The sequence below is a fragment of the Pempheris klunzingeri genome, chromosome 16, assembly GCF_042242105.1.
Source record: "Pempheris klunzingeri isolate RE-2024b chromosome 16, fPemKlu1.hap1, whole genome shotgun sequence".
Lineage (NCBI taxonomy): Eukaryota > Metazoa > Chordata > Actinopteri > Acropomatiformes > Pempheridae > Pempheris > Pempheris klunzingeri.
Genome location: NC_092027.1, coordinates 2,609,589 through 2,636,977, shown reverse-complemented (window position 1 = coordinate 2,636,977; position 27,389 = coordinate 2,609,589). Strand labels below are relative to the sequence as shown.

The following is a 27,389-nucleotide window of genomic DNA, read 5'->3' as shown; positions in this document are numbered from 1 at the left end:
GGTATTCAAACTCTCTCCTCTCCTCCTCCTCTGATGTTGTGGAGAAACCGAATATCCTGTACTTCTTCTGCCGCGTACTGTCAGGACATCCTTTTTGTTAACTCGTGGCTCTTTCTCTGCCTTCATTCATGCATTGTTTTACTGGAAGACCTCACACTCACCTTTGAATGTTGGGCCTGAGCTAACTTCAGTTCAATCCTTTATCGTCTCATGGCCTCGTTCTCGGACTCGTTGTTTATTTTCACTTCATTTCTTCTCCCAGTCCTTGAATTTCACTGGCACATCGTGCTTTTCTTGCAAAAGCTTTCGACCATAGTCCCTCGTTATGTTAAGAAGAAATGTCTCAAACTCTCACGTTTGGTATGAGGAGCTGTTTAGAGCTCCGATGATGATGAGAACTGGTTTATTTTTTGATATTGGAGCGTTTGATATTTAACATGAAAATGGCTCTGTTCATCCAAGGTTGTTCTCCTCTCCTCTTCCTCTCCTCTTCCTCTCCTCTCCTCTCCTCTCCTCTCCTCTCCTCTCCTCTCCTCTCCTCTCCAATATTTCATACATATTTAATAGCTGAAGTCAATGAAAGTCAAGAAAGATTTAAATCACACTCCTCACCCTCATTTTCCCACCTCCATGATCTTCTTGTGCGCTTTCTTCAATTCTAAAATCAATACATTGAACCGGTCTTCTCATCACCTCCTTGTCGTGTATTCTTTTTGTTTCTAAACTCCTCCACCACTCTGAGCCCTAAATGAACTGAATACTCTGTTCTGTCATCCTCGTGTTTGCTAATTGAAGTCCAGCTGGTGTCTGAACGCTCTTCCCTCCTCCTCAGCGTGCAGGCCGAGCCCACGTCTGACCACACGATTGCTGCCGTTTGCTCCACAGATGAGTTCGTTCAGTACGAGGGCCCTGACGCTGCTCTCGTCGGTGTTCGGGGCCTGCGGTTTGCTGTTGGTGGGCGTCGCCGTGTCGACAGACTACTGGCTGCTGATGGAGGAGGGAATCGTCCTGCAGCAGAACCAGACCACCGAGGTCAAGATGGCGCTGCACTCCGGCCTCTGGAGGGTCTGCTTTGTGGCAGGTTGGTAGCAGTTTCACGTGCATGGCATTCTGAAATATGTATTGTAATAATAATAATAATAATAATAATAATGTTGATGTATCTCCATTCTCAGGTGCTAGTGTCAGTGGTATTTTGTATCTCGTGAATGAGAACAGAAAAAAACATCTAAGCTAAGATAATTCTGACTATTATAAAGTTGTCCTCCTATTTATTAACATTATTATTAACATCTGTTGTTAATTCAATGGACTTAATGTCATTTTGTCAAAGGGTGACTGTTAACCACCAAGACTGACACTCGTTTCAACACATACACGGTCAGAATGGAAACCCGTGTACTGAATGTGCAGGTAGAGTCACCTGAGCGTGACTGAGGCATCCAGTTTTGTTATTATTTATTTATCTATGCATCTGCCATCACTTGATTCTTTATTGAGTTGTATTTGCTCAGTGTTTAATTTAAATTACCACACAATAGGTGTCACTGTCCACTTTCTTTAATTGGCCCTTTTTATTTTCATACATCCAGAATGTAAACATGTCAACAAACCTCCTCTCTTGGTCTCTACAATAAAGAAAAGTCCTGCGCTACTGATTTTGCAAGAACATGCAAATTAATCCGGCTGTGTGATGTCGTCATATCACAGCTTTCTTCCTACATTGTGACCGCACGAATACAGTCTGACCTCAGAGGGTCGTATCAAAGCGCTCATAGTGTTAACTGCCTTTCATTTCAGGGTGACACATCGCCAATTCTTCCACAGTACACGATGACCAATACAACTTAAATCTGTGACCCTCATCCCAGATCTTATGTTGGATGATTTACAGCCAAACTTATGTTTAAACCAAACTTTTTACCTTTGCAGTAGACGCACACACACACAGACAACGTGCACAGACAACGAGAGGGTCAACAAAGGAGTTTGTCAACTCTGGTTGACTCTGGTTTCGCCTGCAAAGATCATGGTGCCCCAACAAAAGAGAGAGAGTGTTCATTCATGCATGTATTCGAACACACACAGCAGGGTGGACGCCGCAGACACAAATAACTGTCCCTGCTGCAGTAGCTGTCTCTGTGTCTCGGGTCATGATGGTGTTGCTCTGGGGAGGCGGCCATGTTTGTGTTTCCCTGTGGTCTGACGCCTGGTACAAAAGGTCAGAGGAGGAAAACGCTGGTGGCATTTGGAACGACTGTGTGTGTGTGTGTGAGAATATGAGAGAGGGAGAAGAAATTTAGGTTTGTCTGTGCATGTATGCATCATTGTGTTGACATGTTTTTGTGTATATAGAGATGTCTGGCTGTGTGTGTGTGTGTGTGTGTGTGTGTGTGTGTGTGTGTGTGCCTACACTTTGAGGGTAATGGTTGTGTCTGTATTCAGCTCCTTTCTCTCTCAGCTCAGACCTTGTTTTCTCCTGAACCCCCTGACCTCCATCTGTCTCTACCTCTAATTCACTCTTTCTCTCACTTCCACTCTCTGCCTCCGTGTTTCTGTCTCCATCTCATCATCTCTTTTGGGGTCTCTCCGTCCTCTCTCACCTCCCTTTTCATTCGTCCTTTCTAAATCTGTTTGTCTCAGGCACCGCGTCAGTCCCGGCCTCCCTGTCTGCCCTTTTCTCTCTGTTTTGTAACCTCTTTTTTCGCGGTTTGTTTGTTTATCTCCGTTTTCCTTCCATATGCAAATATTACCCATATTGCTTGTGACCCCAAGACGACCCAGACACCCCCACTCATCTCTCTCCTCACCTCGTGCTTTTTTTCTCAATTTGTCCCCTTTCTTCTCTCTCAGGACCAGAAAAGGGCAGATGTGTGGCGTCAGAATATTTTACCGAGCCAGAGATCGAGATCACGACAGAAAATACAGCCAACATCCTCAGTAAGTCACGTCTCCACACACATGGACAGAATAACACTGAACAATACTTCACTGAACTATTTTACTGTTGTCATTCCCGTCATTACCTTTCACTGGGAAAAGTGAGAGGAGATGTAAGAGATGTATTGTGTGTCAGATTTGAAAGCACAAAATCAAAAGTTGAAGACCTTGGGAGACAAATCCATCAACCGTCCTTCACTGTTTTTATCCTCACTGCTTTTGGCTGAAGAATATAACGACACTTAACGTCAGAAACGACATAGTGTGATTCTTTAATCAACAAGCTTTATGTCAAAGGTACAAAATCATACCAACAAACTCTTTTGTGTGTGGAATCTGAAAAAGGAAACTTAAAGTTAAGTATGATATAAGTGGCAGTGTTTGTTGTAGAAATGGAGCTCATGTGCAGACGTTTGGTTTGGGGTAGAAATATTTTATACCCTTGGACATCAGGGAGGTTCTTGATGTCGTCTTGATCACAGAAACAGAATGACAGGACATTTAAAAAGATGGAAATAGTTAGCAGCAATGTAAAACACCTGTGTTCCCCTGACAGAAGATTATTGTATTCGTAGTCACGTCTGGTCTGTAAAATTCAAAGTTACAGAAGAAGACTGAGGCTCTGAAAGCAAAGTGAAAAGATAAACAAGCTCTGTTTCTGTTTAACCACCCCCACCGTCTCTCTGCAAGACAGGAATGAACTTCACATCTGACTGTTGTAGGTGAGACTTAACAGGGATCAGGTGTCACTCATTGCTTAATCAGGACAACAGAGACTCTACTGCAGCTCTGTTAGTGATTTTAGAAAGATTGACTGAAGATGACCATTGTCCCTGCAGAATACTGCAAATACTAAACATCCATGCACATATTCAGGTTCATATACATTTCTAACTTTTTATTTTTTGGTCAAACAGTACTGTAAATGAATGCTGAGAGCTCAGTGAAGTTCCTCCACGGAGCTCCATTGTCTCTGAGCTGCTTCAATGATTTAAGATGTTGACAGTATGAACTGGCTTCAGAGTGTTCTCCCCGCCGCAGCTTGTTCTGTCTCTTTGAAGTAAAGCACACAGTGTTGTTGGGGACACCTGGGGGAAGACATTTGGTCCGTTTAATGCTAGATAAATGTCCTCAGGTAGACGCACTAGTCATAACACTGTAGAGGCACTGTGGGAGAGGCTGCTGAATAAATCATACGCTGCCTCGCTCTACATAACCATGAGTAAGCTCCGGCTGGTTTAAGGAAGCAGTGGAAATGAACACAAACGGTGGTATTTCTGCACATATTCTGGAGGATAAAAACCTATTCTGGCATCAGAGAAAACACATCCCGTTGTCCTAACTGTGGATATGCTGTTATATCATGTTCTACATGGTGTCATCAGTGTCCTGATGCTGCACACTGGAAACTAAAGGGGGGGATCTCCTCATATTAAAAAGGCAAACATGCAGCGACTGTGAGTCTGACTATCAAGCTGCACTGATAAAAACTGATAAAATCAGTGTGTGTAATGTAAAAAAGGGGGCGTGTAGTGATAAACTCAGACAGAATTACCACCCGACTGCACTTCTCCAGCGTTTTTTTCAGCCCATTGTTGTGGTTTTGTGCAACTGTACAGTTTTGTAAAGCAGCTGGTGACCTTCTCCGCTGCCCTCAATTCAAAAAACTTCCAGTTTTAAGAGCCCAGCTTCTTTGTTATTTCACTATATGCTCAAGTGGCATCTAGTGCTTTAATAGTTTAATCATCAAAAAGTTAAAACTCTGAAGTTATGAAAAGAAACCAGAACATCTAATAAAAGGTACAACAGCAAGTGAAATTATTTAAATTTACCAGGCGACCTTCTATGAGGAGGGATTTGCTGTAGTATGAATGTTTTTTATCAATGATGAAGGTAAATATAAGTTAACACACAGCAACATTGAATCAAGATTTATTTATTTATTTATATTATTATTTATGAATCTCTTACCTTTCCAAGGGTACAGGAGCGTTTTTTTTTTTTTATGTTTGCTGCATTTTAAGCTGCACAGCAAAAAAAAAAAGATTATTTAAAGGGAGTAAATTGTGAAAACATTAATCTGAGTTGTGTCATGTCTGTCCCTCTCTTACGATCTCCCATAATCCTCCCTGTCCTCCAGAAATGGTCCGAACTGCCACTCCCTTCCCAATGGTCTCCCTGCTCTTCGTCTTCACGGCTTTCGTCATCAGTAACATTGGGCACATCAGGCCGCAGCGCACCATCCTCGCCTTCGTTTCCGGGATATTCTTCATACTGTCAGGTACTGTGCACCTGGAAGGGATGTGAACACGACAAACCTGTTAAGAGACGTGAGGGTGTAAGACATCCTCACCCTCTGCACACTGAGTTTTGTTCCTAAAGTCAGTTCATAAAGACCTTGTTTTGAGCACAAAAATAAGGTTTGCAAACAATCAAAAACTCAAACACACCCTTGTGGAACAACTCCAGACTCCAGGCTTTTCTTGTCACAGTTTGTTTCTCTGTTTTCTAATTATTCTGCTGTGTGTTGTATTCATGCAAAGCAGCCTGGGAGACAAACCTCCGCACACAGCTGTCAGAGGGGGGAAGGTCTGTGGAGAGCAAACACATTCTGCAGGAATACAAAATATGACATTCTCAGTGTTTTCATGCCAAAAGTCAAATTAACTAATCTAACTAATGGGACAAATTCACCTCCTGTGAGGAATATGTTTCTGTCTTTTGGCCAGACGTCTGCCAGCCGTCAAAGGTCTGTGATCAAGCGATCCAGCTCGACCGTGAACTCTCCTCGGCTGCTCTCGTCTTGCCTCACTTTAAATTGGAGGCTTTACAGTTTGGCACAGTGATGGTGAAGACTTAAAACCTGCAGATAAAAAGGCTTCAGAAACAGCGTTGTATCAGTGATTTGAAAATGCCTGAGCTTACATTTTCTGGTATTACTTTTTGACCTGCTCGTCCCCAAACTGTTTGTTGCCAGTTTGAAGCAATTCAGCTTTTTCTGCCGGTTGTCCTTGAAGAACGAATTACATCATATGTGCGCATGTTAAATGACCACAATATATACTATGAAAGCTCATTAACTTGATCATGAGGAGGATCTTGTATAAAAACAATATGCCCACATTGCTGTCTCGTTCCCAATGTCTGTTTCATTTTACAGTGACTTAAAGTTTGTGGCTCAAACTGATGGTTGTTTTGGGAACAAGATTGCAGTGTTGAGGTATTTAATTTGTTTTGTGCAGATAATTGTTACCGAGCAGAGCGGAGAATGTCTGGATGTCCACGTGCTAACCTGAACAATGCACTGACCTTTTGGGTATTTGCAAAAACGGCAGCCTTTCCTGGATCTCAATCAAATAGTTTCAGTTCAGAATGCAGTACTCAAACCCTGGTCTGTGCTTTGTACATCCCTGATCCACCCGTTCAACCTAAGCTCATCTTCTTCACTTCCATGCAGTACAGGGAGATGTCAGAAGATGTTGCCAGGCAGCAGTACGTTTCCCCCTGAACATGAATCAAATCAATATATACATTTAAGAGTTGGTCATGCAAGAGAAAAGAGAACTTACTGGATCGAATCCCTTCTGTCTCCGTTATGTAAACAACTATCGCTGTAGGACCTTTGAGGGCCACAGGACCTTCGCTCATCAGGACTGTAGAGGCAGGCAGAAACACAGGGGTATGGTTTAAGACCTGTGCAAAAGCGTTGAATTCCCCCTCACCTGTCGGCTTACATAAGATATTGAAAAGCAGCAGAGCAGAAGAAGAGATGTGAGCTTGTTAAAAGTCAACATTCTTCAAGGTTAATGATAAAAAGACAGCTCAGTGGATGGAAGATTCACTCTGCAGCTCTTCCTTCCTCCCTGTTGACAGCTTGTCAGACCTTACCTTGTTCTTGCTGCTGGCTGAACAGTGGCTGGGATTTAATTCCAAATAATTGCTCTCTGCCCAGGAAGCTGCAGGGCAGCAGTGATGTGCTTCGCTGCAGGCTTTTGGTAAAAAGTTTAAACTTAATCCAAATAGTCTGGAAAGTGACTCTGTTGCAGTTTGACATTTCAATCATAAAGTCTGTAACGAGGAATGTGGTTTTCTCTTAGGACGACACCTTTTCCGTACAAGCCAAAAATCTCCTTAAGTGGACTGGACACCGACCTCCAGTGTAGTCGAGGTGTATTCCAGCCACGTAGCTGAAAGCCTCAAGTGCTGAGTGGAAAGTGGATGAAATGTTTGATCACATATATTTTTTTTAACAGACCAACATGGCCGCAAAGAGATGTGTGTGTGTGTGTGTGTGTGTGTGTATATTCCACTGGGCTGCTTCTTTGTCAGGTCCCTCAGTTCCCATAAATGAAAATCGTAAGGCCAAAGCACATTATTTTAAACAATGGTGTGCAAAAGTGTGTTGTCCTCCTGCACAAAGTTAGGTCCATAAAGAAATAGTTATCCCAATTTGGGGTGAAAAAGGTTGACAGGCCTGCAAAGGACCCCGACTTCACCCACTGTGAGCCAGAACTTATCACCATTAATGCTCTTGTGGCTGAATGGGATCAAATAATTGTAGTCAGGTTCCAAAATCAGCTTTAAAGCCCAAAACTGGATGAGTGGAGTGTAGAAGAGGGTCTTGCACTTCCACCAGGACCACAGGAGAAGGTGCTGTGGATCAGTGTTTGGGAGAAAGTCCCCATTTTGTTTTTATCTGTAGGAGGAAGCATGTGCACGTGCATGAGCATGTGTGTGGAACAATATATTCCTGCCAATGGTTTCCGGTCTGGTGACAGGCAGCAACGTGCCAGAGGAACAGAGCGAAGGGCCAGAAAAAGGGAGGAGGACTGTTGCTTAGTAAACACTGATGGAAACACCTCAGGTTTGGAAATATTCTTTTAAAGATGGGCGGCAAATATTTGACTAGAAAAGAAAACATTTGGTGGACACAGGAAGTCCAAACTAGACAATGAATAGTCTGAAATAGTATTTATAGACAAACAATAATGCTTGTTGGTTCAAACAACTGGTGAACCAAATATTGTTGGTTTCTGAGAGCATGCAGAGGTACAAAGACCAACAAATGGTCCCCAACACAAACTCTGAACTCTAGAGTCCATGTGACTTTGTTTAAAGGCCCAGTGAGTTTAGACAGCTCAGAAAAGTTTCTCTCTCAGGACAAAGTTTGCACCTGTAATCCATCTTTCAGTTTCACCGAGGATTAACATTTAATTAAGCAAAGTCCTCTCTGTCGTGTCGCTGAAAGATCAGAGCTGTGAAATCTTTCACTGAGCTGTTTCACTTGTATCAGAGTCCAGTTGGGAGGGAGAGTCACTGCAGCCAGCAGGGTGACATCACTTCCTCGTGTCGCTGCAGGACAGCCGGGTGATGTTTTTCGGTTGGTTACCTCGAGTGCAGGGTCATGCGTTCAGCTGATTAAGTGGTTGTTGGGATTTTTTTGGACCTTGTTAGTCTCTCTCTCTCTCTCTCTCTCTCTCTCTCTCTCTCTGAGCAGACAAGATGACATCACCTTCCTGTTTCATCACTTTTTTGCATGAGGGAGCTTTATCTCACAGATGCTAGCTTAGCATGGTGGACTGCTGACTGGACATTTGGACGGACGTGACAACTGTGGTGTCATGGGAGTGTCACAGAGCCAGGATGGAGAACAGCCCGGGCATGCATATATACATACATACATACATACATACACACAGACTCCACCGATCTTTAAATCAATCGTGTGGCTCTCACTTTAAGAAGTCATTCCAACAGCTAGTAATTCCTGGATGCTGAGAGGAATAATAATCTGTGCCTCGTCACAAATGGCCACAGATTGCATTCTGATAGTTCTTAGCACAAAGAGAAAACTGAGCGTAGGAATCGATGATTGCCATTTTGACATCTGAAACAGAAAAATGATGAGCTGGATTATTATTCCACGCTTGTGTTTTCTTTCTCTCTCCTATAAAAGACAAAGTTTCTCAAAAAGGCGGCACTGCAATTATTTCTCACACAGCAGTGGAGTCAGAGAAAAACAGAAATCGGTGGGATTTTCTAAATGATTTTGCAGGAAAAGCTGCAGTGTTTGTCAGCATGTATGTATTTCTGTCAGGAGAAGTGCCCGTCGGTCACAGGGCACCCCGAGGTCACAACATGGAGGCTGTGGACCAGCTGTTTCCTCCTGTTTCTCCTGTCTGTCCTCCCTCCAGTAATTTCTCTCCTCCAATTCTGTCTCTTTTTCCCCTCGCTGGTGATTTTCCCCTTCTCCCTCTGATGAATGTGCATGTTCACACACGTCGCTGAGATGAGCTTTCAGCCACAACACTGCCATCTCATGGTTAACAAAGAGCATCACACACGTCTCGTTTTTCTCTCCTTGCAATTAAACGCAACCACTTCGACTTAATCTCCGTGTTTATTATGATGGAAAAGACTAATAACTCTGGAAGTTTCCCAAAAGTTTGCTTTTATAAAGACTAACTTTATAATCCAACCGTCATTTTTAAATCTCAGTCTCTGCAGTGACAATAATTCCTTTACATTTTCTTTTTATGCTTATTGGCCTTCTGCAGGTGGCACTTTATCTTCTGATTGTCTCCTCTAATGTTTCCCCAAACCTGCTCCTGCCTGCTTTAGCTGCTTCCCTGCTCCAACACACCTGATTCAAATTATCAGCTCATCATCCAGCTCTGCAGAAGCCTGATAACGACCCCTTCATTTAAATCAAGACACAGCAGGTTTGGGAAACACTGGTCTAGTCATCCAAAACTTTATGTACCCGTTTTTTGGAGCCAATTAAATCTGCAGGTTTATGGCACCAAAAAAAAGCAGTAAAACTGATATGCGTACATATTAAAATGTCACAGGTTAACACTGTTATTGCAGCTTCACTGTCCTCTTCCTGGTTTCCTTGAGGCGTCGTACCTGGCAGGACATGTTTATTCCACTTTGTGCTTCCTGCTTTGATTAGTCCCATCTTGCACAGCTGCAGCACCAAACGATCTCACTGCTGAACAGGTATTTCCAATCAGGACCAGATGGCGCTCTGCTAATCTGTTTTCAGGAACATGTTCTCTGCACTCTCCTCTCAGCAATCTTTTTTTTTTTTTTTTCTACATTGTTGTAGATCATGGAGCTTTTGTCCGTGTTTCTATTAGCAGGTCAGTTCAGTTTGATGCAGCTCATGTAGATGTTTTCTCATTCTGTTTGTCCCAATAATTACATGACAGCCATGGCTGGATAATCACGACTAAGGGGCCAAGGGGCAACTTCTTTTGGGGGTGGGTGTGGGGGCTACTGCACAGGTGCTCTGCTGTGCTGAAACACTCCCTGGGTTTGCTGTGTGTCAGCTAGTTTGTGGTCATTTCACTTCGACAGTTTAAATGGGAATGTGCACCACTTAACTGGAATAATAAAAGGCTTTAAGACGAGCCGTGTGCTCCTTTATGAGGAAGAATAATCATGAACCTGACTCGTGACTTTAATCAGTTGGTATTGAGCTGCTGTCGGTGCTGCACTGTTGGTTCTCCAGCTTCCTCTCACAGTCCAAAGACATGCAGGTTAACTGGAGACTCTAAATTCTTTCGTAGGCGTGATTGTGAGTGGGTGTCCGTCTCTATGTGTCGGCCTTGTGACTGACTGGCGACCAACTTCGCGGTGTACCCCCTCCTCTCGCTTTATGTCAGCTGGAATTGACTCCAGCCCCCCTGCGACCCTGAAGGAGAAGCGGTACAGACGCTGGATGGATGAATGAGCTACTCTAGAGTGGCTGGTCATTGCCCAGTTGGTGATTGAGCTCTGATGACCACTGGTTTCACTGCACGGTCGATATGGAGCAGATGTACTTCTTCAGATGCCCTATTTCTTGTTATTTTTAGCCAGTGATTGTAATTGCTCCGTCACAGCACCAGCCTGGTTCCAGGCCTCTCAAGTGTTGCTCAAATTGCAGATTTGTTGGCCTTCAAAGACTGTGGGCCTGGTATGACAACCATTGATGGCTACTTCTGGATGAACACTCAACAAACTGAACCGTCATGGGTGAGATTAATAACTGGAATGTATTCTTCCCACTGAAACAACCTACCGACATTCACTCAGTATAGACGACACTGACGGAGGTGGACAGAGAAGCAACCATTACTGCAACAAAGAAATAATTGCCACTATAATTATATAGCCACATTTCAGTCCGTAATAGAAAAAAAGAACGAGGTAATGGCTTTGACAGATTGTTAAATATAATCTGCAGCCTTCCTAGGAAGAAAAAAACCTATCTTTAAGCTCATCCATGTTGTTTTCTCTGCGAAAATGAATCCGTGTTGGAAAGATGGAGAGCCAGAAGCAGAGCAGGCTGACCACTCTCTGCCTTTGTGGTGAACAATGCTGAATCTCTGCAGCTCTGACTTGTAGCTACATATTTAAGGAGGAGCACATCCGCTCTGCTGAGCCACAGAGCCTCTGCGACACCCTGACGCAGAAGCCTAAATCCGGCTTAACATGTTTTCAAATACAAGTCCGTGGAGGCTAGTGTTTTTCATGTCACTCCTGTTTAGTAAAAGGCTGATGTGTTAACATATCAATGATCATTTCTGAGACTAATTTTAGCTGCAATGTCTTTTTTTTTTTTTAAAAGGGAAGCATCTTTGCTGCTTTTAGTGTCAGTTTTCACTGCTGGAGGATTTTGGAGGTCAGCTGTAGTGGTTAGTCTGTCGACAAGAGAGAAGGAACTGACACTCCTAATGAGGGCTCTGTGTGTGTGTGTGTGACTGTCCTTGTTTATCTCTTTACCACAGCACAGCCTGTTGTTGGGGTTTTCTCAGCCTATTTACAGGACGAGGACACGTTATCATTAGCTATTCCATCTACGGAGCGCACACACACACTACCACAGAGAGACAAAGGCCACATTCAGATGGGATTTGTATCACAAACAAGGGTAATGCAACATTAGCATTGCGCCTCTCTAGTTATTTGTAGTTTGTCGGGCTGTTAAACATTTCCTGAAATGTCATAATCTTATTCTCCTCTGTTGGTCGACCTGATCTGCTCTTATCAGTTTTGTCTTTAGCGTTAAGCCTCCTTCACTCTACAGGATTCACAGGTGTAAATAATAATATAAACGACGGCTCATTCAGCGTCCTGTAAAGTCAAAACATCTACTGTGACCAAGTTTCATGGCAAACTACTCCGTTATCAACCAAACAGACTTCTTCAGTTTTAATCCTGTTAGTTGTGACAAAGATCATATCTCAAGACTCATATTGTGGGTTAGTGACCAGAAACAGAGGGGAAAAAAGGTCCCAAATGCAGAGATGAGGACAAAACCAAAGATCCACTGACAACAGAAGGACTGGAGCTACTATATGAAGACAAGACTGACGAGGGAAGTGAACACAGGTGAAGCAAACAAGCACCAGGTGCAACACGAGAGCAGGAAGTAAGGTAAAACAGGACAAGAGTACTACAAAATAAAACAGGAAACACACTGACTGGACAAAACCACACGACATAATCAAAGAAGTCAGAACCAAAACAACAACAAGCTGAGAGTCTTTAACTAAACACAGAAGAAGCAGATCATGATACTCAGTAGATTATAGGGAGAGTTTAAATGAGGGACACACAGGTTCCCTAAAGGAGAGTCTGTGTCACCTTTTTACAATTGTTTGCTTCTGCTGAGGGGGACGTCCTAAGGCTGCAGTAATAATAGTATAAATACTGTGTGTGTGTGTGTGTGTGTGTGTGTGTGCAGGTCTCAGTCTGGTGGTTGGTCTGGTCTTGTACATCTCCAGCATTAACGACGAGGTGATGAACCGACCCAGAGAGCCAGAGCAGTTCTTCCACTACCACTACGGCTGGTCGTTCGCCTTCGCTGCCTCCTCCTTCCTGCTGAAAGAGGTAATCGAAGAACAACACACACACCAACACACACACAAGAACACACACTCAGATGTGGTCACGCATAAACAACTGGGTCATCACACACACACACACACACACAAACTGCAGATGTGTTCAAGTAATAACAAACGCATGCTGAGCAGTTCATCCTGACACTAATATGTACTGATGCTTAACATTTACTGACACCACGTAACTGACAAAAGAGTTGATGTGCACAGACATAAATGCACACACACTCACACACACACACACACACACACACACACACACACACACACACACAGATTGTTTGGAATCAGTCTTGGATGTCGACCAACTGCCATTTAGCTAAACACACTCAAGCATGTGTACAAACAGACTCACAAACTGCTTGTAGCTTGCTGAAATGCAGATTTGTTCAGCTAAATACACACACACACACACACACACACACACGCACACACACACACATTTAAAAAGTGCCTGCGTAGGAGCCCGTCATCCTGCCTGCATCAATATTCATAAATGTTGATAGCTTGAATACTTGAGGGCAGCAGCTCTGTCGCAGCACAGCTTCATATGCATCAGAATATTTCTCGCTGGGGGGGTGGGGGGGTGGGGGGGCTCTGCTACTCCTTCTTCTCTATCCTTCATTCCTTCAATCCTTCCTCCTTTCCTCCTCCTGTCTCCTCTGTCCTCTCTCTTCCATCTTCTCTTATCTCCTCTTGCTCTCCTTTCCTTCTCCTCTTGCCTTATGTCCTTTCATCTTATCTCCTCTTTGTGTCCCTTCTTTTGTCTTGTTTTCTTTGCTTTGCTTTTCTCTCCCATGTCGTCTTGAAGCCCCCCCCCCCCCCCCCCCCCCCCCGTCCACTTCTCTGCCTGCTCTCCTCTTTTATCTTATTTCCTCCTCCTCCTCCTCTGTCCTCTACTGTTGTCCTCTCTTCTTTCATGTTTTCCTCTCTAATCCTCTTGTATCTCTTTCCTTCTCTTCTTCTTATCTCCTCCGTTGTTTCCATCCCGTCTCCCCTCCTTCTCCTTTGTGTCTTCCCTCCTCTCCTGTCCTCTCTTGTTCTCTCCTATCGCCTCCCCTCTCCTCTTCCTCCTCCTTGTTTCTTCTGGATTTTCTCCACTGTTTTTCTGTTAATCTGCACTGGGGCTGCTGAACATGGGAAACACACCATTTCTCTCACACATACACTAATACACAGAGGCGCCTTCATCAGTATTCTAAAGTTTAAGGGCGGTTGTAGCGATGATGTTGTGGATGAATAGTGAATGAGCTGTGAATGCTCGGCGGATGCCCGAGTGAAAACATGAATACATTTTTGATAATGGCTCATTCCGCCGAGAAGCGCCGAGCCTTTTTGTCAACTCTCTGCAAAATTGTTATGGATTTAATTATTTTATCCCCCTCCTGATGGCAGTATGTTGCAGTTTAGGGAGGAGGATGGTGCTGATTCTGATGCTGATGATGTAAAAGCCTTTTTGCATCAGGAAATTTGCTGAGAGTGTGCAGCTCATTTTGATTCCCTGTGGTCATACAGATGTTGCGTTTTCATAAATGGAGACAGGCAGCGTTCGCTTTGCTCTCCATCTCAATATCTGTTCCCCATAAGACGATGTGTTTAATATCTATCAGATCCACTTTATTTGCATGACTGTCTATCACAAACTGCATAACCAGAGCTGTTTAAACTATGTCCGATCGTAAAACAGCTCAGAAACACATAGAACTAGAAGATAAGTTCCTAAAACATTGTTTTCCATGTGGAATTAGCTTTGAATCACAAGCTACCCCTCAAAATACTGTCAATATAGCATAGAGTAGCATAATGCCTGTAAATATGAAGTGCCAGTAGGAGTAAGGAAATACTAGCAGGATACAGACAACACATAATTTGTAATTAAAACTAAAAAGCACCCACAAGAAGCCAAACCTTCCTCAGTTAGATGATAGAAAATGTTTAGAAATGTTTATTTTAAATTGTCATCTGCATCTGGATACAGCTCTGCATGACCATACATAGATATATACTGTTTTATAGAGGAATCCATCAGTGGGATCTACACAGTTCTTACTCTACTACAGACTATGTGACGCTGCAGTCAGTGACAGATGTATATATTGGATGTATGGATGTGTCTCCCTCCCAGGGTGCAGGAGTAATGTCCGTCTACCTCTTCATGAAGCGTTACGCTGAGGAGGAGCTCTACAGGCCCCATCCCGCCCTCTACCGCCCCCGCATGTCCGACTGTAGCGACTACAGCGGCCAGTTCCTCCATCCGGACTCCTGGCCTCCACCACAGCGGGGCCGCAGCGCCTCCGAAGTCTCCTCTGACATCTCCATCCAGCTCAACCAGACTCCACCTCCGCAGGCTCCACCCAAGGGGGGCAGCAGCTCCCAGCCGACGCCATCCTCCTCTGGGCCTTCATCGGCAGCCAGCTACCAGCTCCAGCCGGCCTCTTCCTCCTCCACCTCATCCTCTTACCCGCACCCCCTCCACCTGGCCGCCACATCCACCTTAACCAGAGGATCCCATGCCCACCCTCAGCACCACCCCCACCCGAGCGGGCCCCCACCCCAGTCCCTGCCCATGGCGGGGCCGCCCTCAGCCGTGCCTCCTCCCCGCTATCACACGCACATGCGGATGAGCGCCTCGCCATGCTAGGGTACCTACGCAGGGAACAGGAGGGAAAACACAACTGGGGGGGATTAGATTGGCTCCGTTACAGCTCTTACACACCACAAACAACACACACACACACACACACACACACACAAATCCTGTATCCTCGAAGTGTGTGGGAGGAGGGATGCAGCAGAGTGGATGAAGGAGGGAGGTTTAAGGAGATCAAAAAGAGGAGAGAGGAGGAAAGAAAAGAAAAGAGGGGAGGAAGGGAGGAGAGGCAGGTGGGCGGAGGGATGACTCACTGCTGATGCCGAGCCCGAGACAAAGACAGACACTTAACAAAACTTTTAACACGCTGGGAGGGAAACATGGGAGGGGAGGAGTGAGGGATACGATGATTAGTAGCAACAAGACGTTTGTGGGGTTTCTGACGGGTACATTCATCATCAGGGCCGTGATACACAGGCAACAGTGTGAAGCAGCACAGGAAACAGGAGCTGAATCATGTCCAAAACACTGTTCATTCACAAAAAGAACAAAACATTTAACCAACATGTCTGGCTATAAATGTATTCTCCCTTCATCCAAGTCTTTCCTTTGAAAAAAGAAGTGTAAAATCTATTAAACTATTTTTTGTAATTCCATGGACACGGTTGGGAAGGTCGCTTCTTTAGATCTTGATTACTTTTGATTACCTTCTAAATATATATAATAGAAAACCTGCCAGTATGCAGTGAAGGCAGCACAGACCTGCAACAAACACTATCTCTGTGAAGCGCTGTTGACTTTCAGAGAGGAACCAGTTTAACTCAGCGGTGGCTTGAGGCTGTTTTGTCCCTGAATACATCACACAGAGTGAACACACATCACAGTGGCAATCAGATGTGAGGAACATGTTCTATTATGTTAGCGGAGATTTGTTCAGGGTGCAAAGAAGATGATCAAGAATAATATACATGATATGTATGATGATATAATCATAAAGGTGATGTTGTTGAGAGTAGTGATGAGAAATAAATGAATACAAATGCATTGGAATATTGAAATATTGACTGTGATAATGAGAGAGACCAGTCATGCATTAGTTCCAATAAGAACTACGTACAGGTGCAAACCAGCTGCCTTGATTCAGTCACTGAAGGCTCCTACACACTGTGCAATCTTTCAGGTTCACTGCACATCGCACTGTGCAAAATGGGTCTAACGTGATCATAATGATAATAAAACAAAAGAAGTTTACTGTGCAAGTTTGTAGAAATGACATTAGAAGCAACAGAAGGCAGAGCAGAGCACCAGCAGTGGAACGAGCCCCAGTGAAGGAGTAGTGAGCGAAGATTTAATAAACAGAATATGTTTACAGATCATTTAACGCACGACTTAATCTGAATACGCACATCAAATCATTAACTGGCTGAAAACATTTCTTTTCTTTCTACTTTTAGACCAAACGTTTCCCAAAAACTAGCCTGAAGGTTTTAGCGAGAGACTTTAATCTTATCTACTTTATTTTTTATTTATTTTTTTATTTTGTAAGTTAACGGCTATCACTTCCCAACCCTGTTCATGAAGAACTGCATTTAAAGAGGAAGAGGAAAATACCGTTATGATAAAGAATGTCTATATTATTAATAATCAGTATTGCTTACAAGTTTTGCCCATTTGTACCAAGACAACTATTATATACACAACCACTGTACATGCATAGAGATTTATACTTCAGCTGTATAGAGATTCTCCTTCCCTCTTTCCTCAGTTCTTGCTGAAGCAGATGTTACAGAAACGTTGTCCCGTACATCATCATGGGGTGTAAATATTACAGTATGTTTTAGGTGTTTTAGCTATTGAATTTTCTAAGCTGTTTGTATTTCGAGAGGGAAACTTCGGGGATGAATGTTTAACATTTTTGTGGAGTGAAACCGGAGACCGACACCGAGAGACGTTTTAAAGCTGGACGGCGTCCGTGGGAACTCCAGGAGGCGTTGACCAAACCGGGACCCGTCTGTTTCCACGGTGATCACCCACGGTTCAATCAAGATGGCTGCCAGGGAACTTTTTGCCGCTGTTGCCACGGAAGTGGGAGTTTTAATTTATTAGGTGTGTACATAATGATACATGCAGATTTAGGACACCAGACCTCTTAAAGCCAGGCTCAGACTGGATCCCATTGGAACCCATTCAGTTCAGACAACAAAGCATGACTCACATGTTGATGAAAATGATCAATACCTGATTGAATTACAAAATAACTAATAATGATGATAATGGTAGAACGTCAGTGGGAAGTTTCAGGTTTTACCCACTTTTCTTTTTCACACCAGTCTCTATCATGTCAGCACTAGAGGTTTCCCACGAGTGGAGTTGATCTTTTGTTTATCTGAACGACAATGTGCTTCCTGAATTGATCGATTCGAAATGGAGTCCAACTCTTCCTGGTTTTACTTAAGAAATAGGAGGTTGATATGAAGAGTAGATAGAAGTACAGACGTGGCACTTTGACGAACACGAGCTCACATGGGAGGCAAACAGAAAACCCGAGCGCGCTGTAACAGATGGCTTTACATTGCAATTAGCTCCCGTGCTAATCAATTATTAATGCCATTGGCTTAGCTAGCATTAATTAGAGACGGATTAGACATGTTTCTCAAACTTAACGACATGTTGTGTTGCGTCATTTGGAAGAAATCATCTTAAAAAGTGTTGGAGTTTCAATTCAAGGCCAACTTACTCACTTGTTCTGGAGTTTTTGACTTTATCACATGACCTTCATTAGCAGATTAAGTTTCCAGTGAGCGCCACAGATTTAGAAAATGAAAGTTGGCGCCACCACAGACTTTAATTGATCTTTTTTTTATATATATCTACATGCAGAAAAGTAACAACAGGAGATTTTCAGTTTGCCTCCCAGTGAAGCTCTCATGTTGCACAGTGACCTAAAGAATGCTTGTTTTTCTTTTGTAGCATATTAACAACCGTGTCCAACATAGGGCATCGTTTGTAGCCATTTTTAGACCTGCAGGGAGAAAATGTTAAGCTTACAACCTGTGGTACTGTTAAAGAAAAAAACAGTGTAGCAAATGAACTGCAGTGTTAGCATCTTTTAGGAATATTTGTGGAAACTGAATAGGTAAATCATTTAGCAGCTGAGTATGAGAGCTTCCGCTGATGTTTTGAGATGTTTGTTTTACCTGCCAAAGCTGAGCATCCATGCTGTGTAGTGAGCACACAGACAGACGCACACAGAGGTTTATTTATGTAGCTAACTTCTGTTTTTCTCTGATGCAAATACATCAGAAGCAGCAGAGACACAGGGCTCTGATGCAGCGTTTACTCCCTATGTTCAATGCAGACATTTCTTCAAACTGTGATTAAGGTGTAAATATACATTCTGAACATGCTGTATGCAGTCGACCCAGGACGTGTTCACATTATAAAGGTGGAGAGGTTCACACGGTCATTTCTGTTTTGAGTCCGATGACTCCTGACCGACCCGACACCTGTCAGAGCGCCACCATATGATTCATGTGAGTTTAAATACAGTTTGTTTTCATCATTCCTGCAAATGTGCTATTTGCAGGAAGAGTGGTTTTTATCTGCCAGCAGTGTTTTGTTAAGTTTAAAATCAATAAAGCTTGCCTGGTTCCAGCGTCTTTGCTTTTTCTGTTGTTGTTGTTGTTGTTTTGCTCATTTAACTGCCCTCTGGGAGTCCAAGCCGCGGTTAGAGAGCAAGTTTGTACGTGATTAAAAATAAGTGATTCAGTACGAACTTGTGCTCTTAATGAGTAAAATAGGTCGAGATGGCAGCTAGAATCACCAAATTAATCTTAGGAGGGGGGAGAAAAGTATAATAAAACCTTGTTTTATTTCATATCTCCAGAGTCTAAAACTATTTTTATCAAGTTTGATTTTTCCCTCAGAAATATACAAACTTTAATGATCAATATTTACACTACATAGTCTATCAAACACATTATGGGGAATATAAGGTTCTCTTTAGCTGTCCAGTTACGTTTACTGTAATTAATCATATTTAAATCAATTTGCCAATGTGCATTAACTTGTCTAAACACTTAGAGAAACACATCAGGATCACAGCGCTGCTCTTCATTAGACACGTTCAAACACTTTTCCAGGTTTATTTTTAATGCACTAATTGCTCCCTCGAGAGCAGAAATTGAGAACTTGGGCTGCTATTGGTCTGATAGTAATTGATTTTCAATCTTTTACAGGTATTGTTAGTTACCTGGCTTACCTTCTGATGTGCTTCAGGTGCATGAGGGGCTAAACAAAGAGTAGGGTGCAAAATAAGTCACAGATTGATTAGTTCAAAGGCACATTTGCATGTGTTGATACCAGCACTTATGTAACAATCACAGGCCTGACAGTGAAATACATTATGGTGCGTTATTAAAGCATGAGTCAACCTTTGCATAACGCATTTTCTCACTGAAAAACAACATTCTGAGGTTGTATGTTTGTTGAATATTAAATGATATTGAATGAATAATATTTTTATTGCAGAACACACCGTCACTCTCCTTTATGTGTAAGAATATAGTGACTGTTACAGGGTGGACAGAGTGAGTGGGTGTTATCTGATCCTTGTTACTGAGGGTTTTAGGTACTTTTATTGGATTATTAAGAAGATGATAACATCAGACATTTTAAAAGGGGTTCATGCTCTTTCACCAAGTAATTAACCCTTACAAATGTTTTATAAGGTGGTATATATAGTATGTCTATGTGCATCTGTGAGGTTTAAAAAATGTGTTTCCAGTCAAATCCCACAGGGAACGATGTGAAAGGTGCTGCAGGTGTTTTCACTCATTCTAATTGGACCTCCTCTCAGTTTGAGCTCGGGCGGGTCCTGAGAAGCTGCAGCAAATCATACGAGGTATTTAGAGAGATGTCACATGTTTGTTTCACACCTTGATGTTCCTGAGAGAATGAGCCCAAAGCCCAAGTCTTTGGATATTCAGGGGATTTTAAGAGCTGTTGCTAAAATTCTCCGTTCCAATTTTATTTTGGACAACCTTATAATCCCTTTATGATTCAGATAACGGGCCTGACAGTAATTATAAAGTCTGCAAGTTCCTCGAAAACTTCGGCGGTGCAGGGGAGAGGGAATGATGTAATGCTGTCTGCACCACTGAGCTCACAGCTGCACTTTTCATTTCAGCTGCAGGAACAGACTCTTCTGGTCAGAGGAGGCAGTTCGAGCGCTTTGTGGAGACAGATCTCTATTTGGGCAGCTGATCTGTCCCAATTTAGGCAAGTTATTTAGAGTGGCCTGAGCAGAAATAGCTGCTTATAAAATGTTAGGCACCCTGATGAGCCGATGAGGGTTGGCTGAGCAGGCACAGGGGTGATTAGTTGATATGAATCAAGAGAGCAGGAGCACCGAACTACTGGGCAGGTGGGAAAAACATGAAAATAAGATCACGACACGAAGAGTCGGAGTCGTGGCACCATTTATAGTTGTCTTTTCAAGAAAATCACATTTGGTTTAAAGAGACTTAACACGCTTGGTAGCAAATGTCTCCATTGGCATGCAAATCAGAGGGCTGTGCTCCAGCAGAGAGGGTGGTGGTGATGATGTGGAAGCTGTTTGGTAACTGCTAAATATGCCAGAAAGAGTTTTACTTATTTTCCAGCTTCAGTATCAGGCTGCTCGGTCTGTATCCTGGATTTTCAAGTTTTACAGCCTCCAAAAAGTCCCGTGTGTCCCATGTGACCACGTCTTGCTCATCGTATTAGTCCCTGAGTTACAGAAATAAAAGAAGGTAGAGGCCTGGTGTTTGTTTGGATTTACCTGAGTGACTTGTGCCGTGTTGTGACAGCCTGTGGTGTAATCAGCTGCTGCTCTGTGTGACCGGACTGTGAATGTCACTGCAGGCTCTGGCCGACTGGTTTTTACTGTCGCTGCAGTGGGGGACTGCACTTCATTTCTTAATGTTTGTCTTTGTGGCCGGGGCATTGATTTCCTCTCTGTCTGTCTTTATTACCCCTGCTGTATATACAGCCACCACACACACACACACACACACACTAACTCTCCCCTCTGATCCATATTGACTATCCGTCTTAGTTTAGCTCCCTCACTGTTCCTTATTAAACCTGTAAAGGCTGTCTTGTTCTACCTGTCTCTTCTCCTCTTTTCCCTCATTCTTCTCTCCTGCCTTTCTCCTCTCCTAATCACCTCCTTTCCTTGTCTCCTCTGTCCTCAGATCACAACAGCTTGCACCTGATGAAGTTACATATTGATGATGTTATACTGCTCCTATGGTTACAACACTCTACTTTGACACCTCATTTCTCTAATTTAGACATTTTCTTCTAGTTTCTTCTAATTTAGTCGTCTACTTTCTACTTTCATTTTCCGTGATAGCTGCCACGGCAGCAGCCTGAGGCTAATAGATAGATAGACAGATGCTTTGTTCATCCCTTAGTGGACATTCAGGTATCCAGTTGCTCAAATAGTCAAATTGAAAAGCAAGAAGATGGAGAAATAATAAAAGACTTAAGAAGTCAGTGATCCAGTGAAGTCAGTCAGTGAGCAGGGGGGGGGGGGCCCGGCTCTGTGTGAGCGGATCTACACCACCAATCTCAATGTCAGAACCCATTGACTATCATCCAATGGCAATTTAGCCTCTGGAAGCAGATATCTGGATAACAGATAATGTTTGTTTAGCCAAAGACTTCCTCCTTCCTCTCCTCAACCTTCTGGTTAATTCCTGTAAACGGATATCAGCATATGAATGTAGTTAGAATAAAAAAACAAAAGCTGATAACAAGTGTTACGGCCCCGGAGCCTTGGTCGTCCGTCTCTCTCTCTCTCTCTCTCTTCTGTTGCAGGTCCCTGGCTGGGCAGAGCCTGCGATCACCTAACCTGGCACACCTGGCCAGTGGAGCCAGAGCCCTCTCTCTTCACATCCAGCCACCCAGGCTCTTTGTTTCCAGTCAAGCCTCTCTCACACCTCCTCCTTTGTTGTGGCCCAGGAGCCAGCCGTGACACGAGCTAAATCATCGTCAGACATTTTGACCAGTGCCTTTCGCCTCTTTGCTTTTCCCATCGGCTTAAACATGATTGGTCAATACTAGTACGAAAAGACGACAAATGGAAACCACGTAACAGAGTCTTATCTCTGACCAACAGATTCTATGTTCATAAGCAGATATTTATTCATAGAGATCAGATTTTATGTGTTATTTGACTCTTTACTGTTACTCTTGGGTGCAGAACCACGAGGTTACGAAGCACGATGTGGATGTTAAGTAAGAGCCTTGACTGTCTTCACTAATGCGCTGCACACAGACTTGTCATATATTTCACTGTTGAGATGAGAGGAACTGTACTGTGTTCATAGTGTCTCATCTGTATCAGGTTTTGGAATCAAATTTGTTTGAATTTGTTGCCCAATACTGTTGTTCATATCTGTCACTGATTTACGTGAAATATCCTAAAATCCGAATGAAGTTTGTGACCCAAAATTGATGAAGTTAGTCTGAAAGCCAAAGTCTCAGCTGCGTCTGCAGTTGCTCAGTGATCATCAGCCCCCTGCAGACTTACACTTGAAGTAATGGGCCCTCTTACCTATTTTTGAGTTTCCCCCCACTGTGTTTAATCCATGTCCTGATTGTCAACAGGAAAAAAAAAAAAAGAAAGATTGATCGAACCGCTTGTCTTCATCACCTTCCCTTCATAACGGAAAGGGGACAAATGTGTAACGACACCCAGCTTTAGGGAAGAGATGGCTTTCTTTATGTTCTTCATTTACACACTGCTCCTTAAAAGAAGTGAGTTCTTAGAGAAAAAGGTTATTAATGTTAATTATAAGGATGTGAACTGTCAGGTTTCAGTCCTTCATTGCAGACTTTTCTTGTAAAAAATTGTATTTATATAAAACTAATATGCATCAGTTTGTTTATGTTGATCCATATAAAGATGTATTTCACTTGTTAGCTGTAGCCGCTGTGCTTTTGTTGTTCATAAATGTAGTGTTTCATTCACTCAAACAAACGCTGACTGTGAATATGATCCAGGTAGCATGTGTCAGGAAAACATAATCATGAAAACTATGTGATAAATTATAATTTGGTTTTTATCGTGTGTTTTGCTTCATAATCGGAAAGACTTAAGAAAATGAGGCCCCAAATTCCTGCAGCAGCACAAGCTAAGACTCAGTGACTGATCATTAAATTCATATAGTAAATGGATCAGGATGTGAAGAGGACCAGGACCAGGACCAGGACAAGATCAGGGCCCTGAAACATTTGTTTTGGAGCCCCAGGTTTTCTAGCAGTTCTCCACATTCAGACCTGAGACACATGTAGACAGGGACTTGTCAGACCCCCCCCCCATCTGATATTAAACCACCTGTTCCCTCAGTCTGCAGCCTCCATATCTCCTCTCAGCAGGCACAGACAGGAACTATTACATGATGCAGCAGACCCTCTGTGGTGATGCAGAAGCTGTTAAAGACATAAAGGGAGATCTCCAATGTGTCATAATCTGCTCCACCTGCGATTACATCAACAGAAACAGCACACAAACACTCATGCGCACAGAAAACACACACACATCCAGCTCTGACATGCTCTCTCTCCCTCCCTCTCTCTCCCTCCTTCTCTCTCTCTCTCTCGCCGCCACCTGCATCAGCACCGGCTGCAAAAGTTGCTCTCGCAAAGGTAAGCTTACACCTGATCCAGACATTTATTAACCACATCACCGACATCCCACCGCTGCATTTCACGCTTTTACCGACATGACAGCGCGTCAGGCGGAGCTGTGCGCGTGTGTCCGGAGCCGGAGAGGAGCGCAGCGCGGCACATGAAGGGTCCATGGACACATTGTGCTCCTGATCTGATCATCTGGGAACGACCGCTTTGCGTTTGTGTGCATTTTGAAACCTGCTGCATTCAAGCAAAGCTGCACATTGTTGGACAAACGAAGAAGATCCGTGTGTGTGTGTGTGTGTGTGTGTGTGTGTGTGTGTGTGTGTGTGTGAAGACGTTTTGTACATGTAAGATTCAAGGATGCCAAATCATACCAAGGTGTTGGAACAGGAGATAAAACATCACATATACACTATAAACTTATTACCACAGATGTTCCATGTATATGAGTGATGACTATGTATCAATATATGAGTGAAATGTGTGATCAGTACTGATAATCATGAGTTATACCATCACACCGTGAGGCTGATCATTTGTTCTCTCCTTTGTTTGTGCCCTTTGCCAGAGAACAGTCTGTCTTATAGCATGTGTAGGAGCTCCAGCAGAGGTCTGCATTTAGATTCCTCTGTCGGAGTATTGAACATTGCTGCTTCCTCCCTCTCAAGTTTCCCTTCGCTCCAGCAGGTGTTTGTGCACAATATCAATATATTTGATTCATCAGCAAAAAGCAAAAAAATAGAAAAAGTTTCACTTTTCTTCTCAACATCAGCTTTACTTTGATATTTCTGTGAACATTTAGCTGAACAACAAATAATAACATAATATAGAATTATTTTTTATTTTATTCTCGCGTGCATCTGTGACTTAATACTACTCTAAAATGTTCCTATAAAAGCCTGTATGTTGTAAAATGGTTTCATATTTAAGTCGTTAATATAACGTAGAACTGTATATTCTAAAAATAAACACACAAACATCATCTGAGAAAGTGAAATGTTTCAACATTTTCCTGCAGACAGACATTTTGTTCATATTTACAGTCCTCTAGTTTAACTCTTTTCACACAGCTCCACTCATCCCATCATGCCTCTGATCCCTCTTTGGTTTTTGATGGTGAAATGATATGAAAATGGAGACAGTTCCAGCATCTGGTGGAAACAGTTGGGCAGACAGCCCTCATAATCTTCACCAATGCTCCCACACCACATCCATGTTCTGCCGCTGCTCTGTATTCACAGCAGGATTCATACCGTCGCTGCATTCATGATGCAGAGCATGGCTGATTTGTCCTTGAACTTTTATTCTCTGAATCGGGCATCTGTGCTGCCACTGGCAAGCCCTTCTAGCGTGTGTTTGTTCCATGTTGTGCTGTGGGAACCTTCCTCATAATCCACACCGTCAGCCTGAAAAGCAGGTCTGTTTGGGGCGGATTCTGAGCACAAACTAACAATGTCTGAGTTTCTGTTTTTGTTTTGTTTGTTGTCAGTGATTACAGGCCGTCCCGGGGGGGCCCTTTGGCTTTCAAGGGACACCAAACAGCTATCATACCAATGCTGAATGCACCGCTGATCTGTTTCCAGCACAAGTTCCTCTAGTGTCCACTAGGTGGGACGTCATCCAATAAACCTCAGATTGAGACAAAACTCACTGAATAAAAATATTTTTCTGTCCTATTATGTTTGATATGAAGTAAAGCTTTCCTATAATTAACTGCCAAATGTCCTATTTGACATAAACTGCTAGAACTGGAGTCTGCGTGCACATTAACTCACTAACTTACTGTTATAATTACAAAATTTGAGAGGATTTTGTCTGCAGGTTCTACAGGAACATGAAATGTTGAAGTCTTGAGTCTGGCTCATCTGAGATTTGTCAGAATTCATTATAGTAAAAAAAAAAAACGTCAGTACTTTGTGACAGGATTGAGATATTTGTCAAAAAGCAAGGCTGCCGTCAGCCTATCAGCTGTCAACATCAATTTAACAAGGTTGGATTAAGGTTAGCGATGGCCTGTCTGTAGCTACACATACTCACTGTGAATGTGGCTTGAAATACTGTGTAAATAGCTGATTGTGGAACTGGCAAAGTCATCCATGCCCATGCTTTAATTTTTAGAAAATCTAGCTTCTAGTTAGAAATGCTGTCGGCTTAAAAGATGGCAAGGTTTTAGGGCGATGTGCTTAGATGTTAAGGAGCGTGATTGTTTCATTGACACGAGTGTCAGCCTGTGACGCTGTGGTGCTCGCTCATCCCTCCAGGCTCATCCCTGAGCAGGAAACCAAAATTCAATCTTCTTTAGAAACCTGAGGGTGACATCACAGATGGTACATCAGTGCTTTTTCTCCGAGTGTGGGTCCCAAGCAAAGGGTATGTTTAAATACGACACGAGCAAACTTCACACTTTGGCACAATATCGAGGACTTTTTGAAAGTTTAAAGTGTTTCGGCAGCCAAAAATCATGCAAATGACACTAAATGTCGTCGTATTATTCTCTGGTGGGGGTGGAGGTGTTGAAGAGTCTCAGCCAGCGTTAATGTGCACAGTTTTCTCTGGATGGACTCCTTGCTCACAAAAAGCTTTGATTTCTGCCTATAATTTTGATTAATTGCTTTCTGCTGAGTGAAAACAGTTCCTGTTAATGACTGAGTCTGCAGGGTGTTATTCACAAGGGAGATAGGAACTTTGTGATTTAGACCAATAAGCTGGACATGCTTTTACATAAAGAAATGACAAATGAAAGAGTTTTATTTCAGCTTTATAACATGTAATTTTCTGCTGTCAAAGCCCATCATTGGTCGTTTTTGCTTGTGTACCAGGTCATTTTTTAAGTCTGAACTTGTGAACAATCGTTTTTTAACTGTGAAAACTGATTCCTATTCAAATCTGGCCAAATCTTGTCTACGGGAGCATCAATGTTAATATTTCATCAAAGGAGAGGCAGCTGCACTGGCAGAGAATGTATCCAGATGTCACACCTTTCTTGCTGTTAATCTTTCGCCAGCAGCTCAGACTAGAGACCCAAGTGGGTTATTATCAGTTGTTTATTCCCTGGTCTGTGTGTCAACATGTCCAGTACCTGTTTGTATGTCATGTTATCATTAGTTCTGTTCTGAACAGGGTCCGTAAAGTCTCGTGAATCAGGTCTTAATCTATTTTTTGTCATGGTGAGGAAAGATTTGTGAGTAAAGACCGCTTGCACAGACAAATTTGGGGGAAAAGTTGATCAAATACACAACAAATCTTCCAAACTGAACGGCAAATTATGATGTGTAGCG

General features: G+C 43.0%; 1 protein-coding gene across 1 annotated transcript; it reads left to right on the top strand.

Annotated features, from left to right (window-relative positions):
* Positions 1–885: 885 nt before the first annotated feature.
* On the top strand, positions 886–15,477 carry cacng7a (calcium channel, voltage-dependent, gamma subunit 7a). Its single transcript, XM_070846942.1, has 5 exons — positions 886–1,081; positions 2,854–2,940; positions 5,081–5,221; positions 12,677–12,822; positions 14,962–15,477. The coding sequence occupies exons 1-5, from the start codon at positions 886–888 to the stop codon at positions 15,475–15,477; spliced, it is 1,086 nt and encodes a 361-aa protein (XP_070703043.1).
* Positions 15,478–27,389: the final 11,912 nt, after the last annotated feature.

Coding starts and splice junctions, on each gene's coding strand:
- cacng7a (XM_070846942.1), top strand. CDS start 886: ATGAGTTCGTTCAGTACGAGGGCCCTGACGCTGCTCTCGTCGGTGTTC. Junction 1,082..2,853: donor GAGGGTCTGCTTTGTGGCAG/GTTGGTAGCAGT, acceptor CTTCTCTCTCAG/GACCAGAAAAGGGCAGATGT. Junction 2,941..5,080: donor AAATACAGCCAACATCCTCA/GTAAGTCACGTC, acceptor CCTGTCCTCCAG/AAATGGTCCGAACTGCCACT.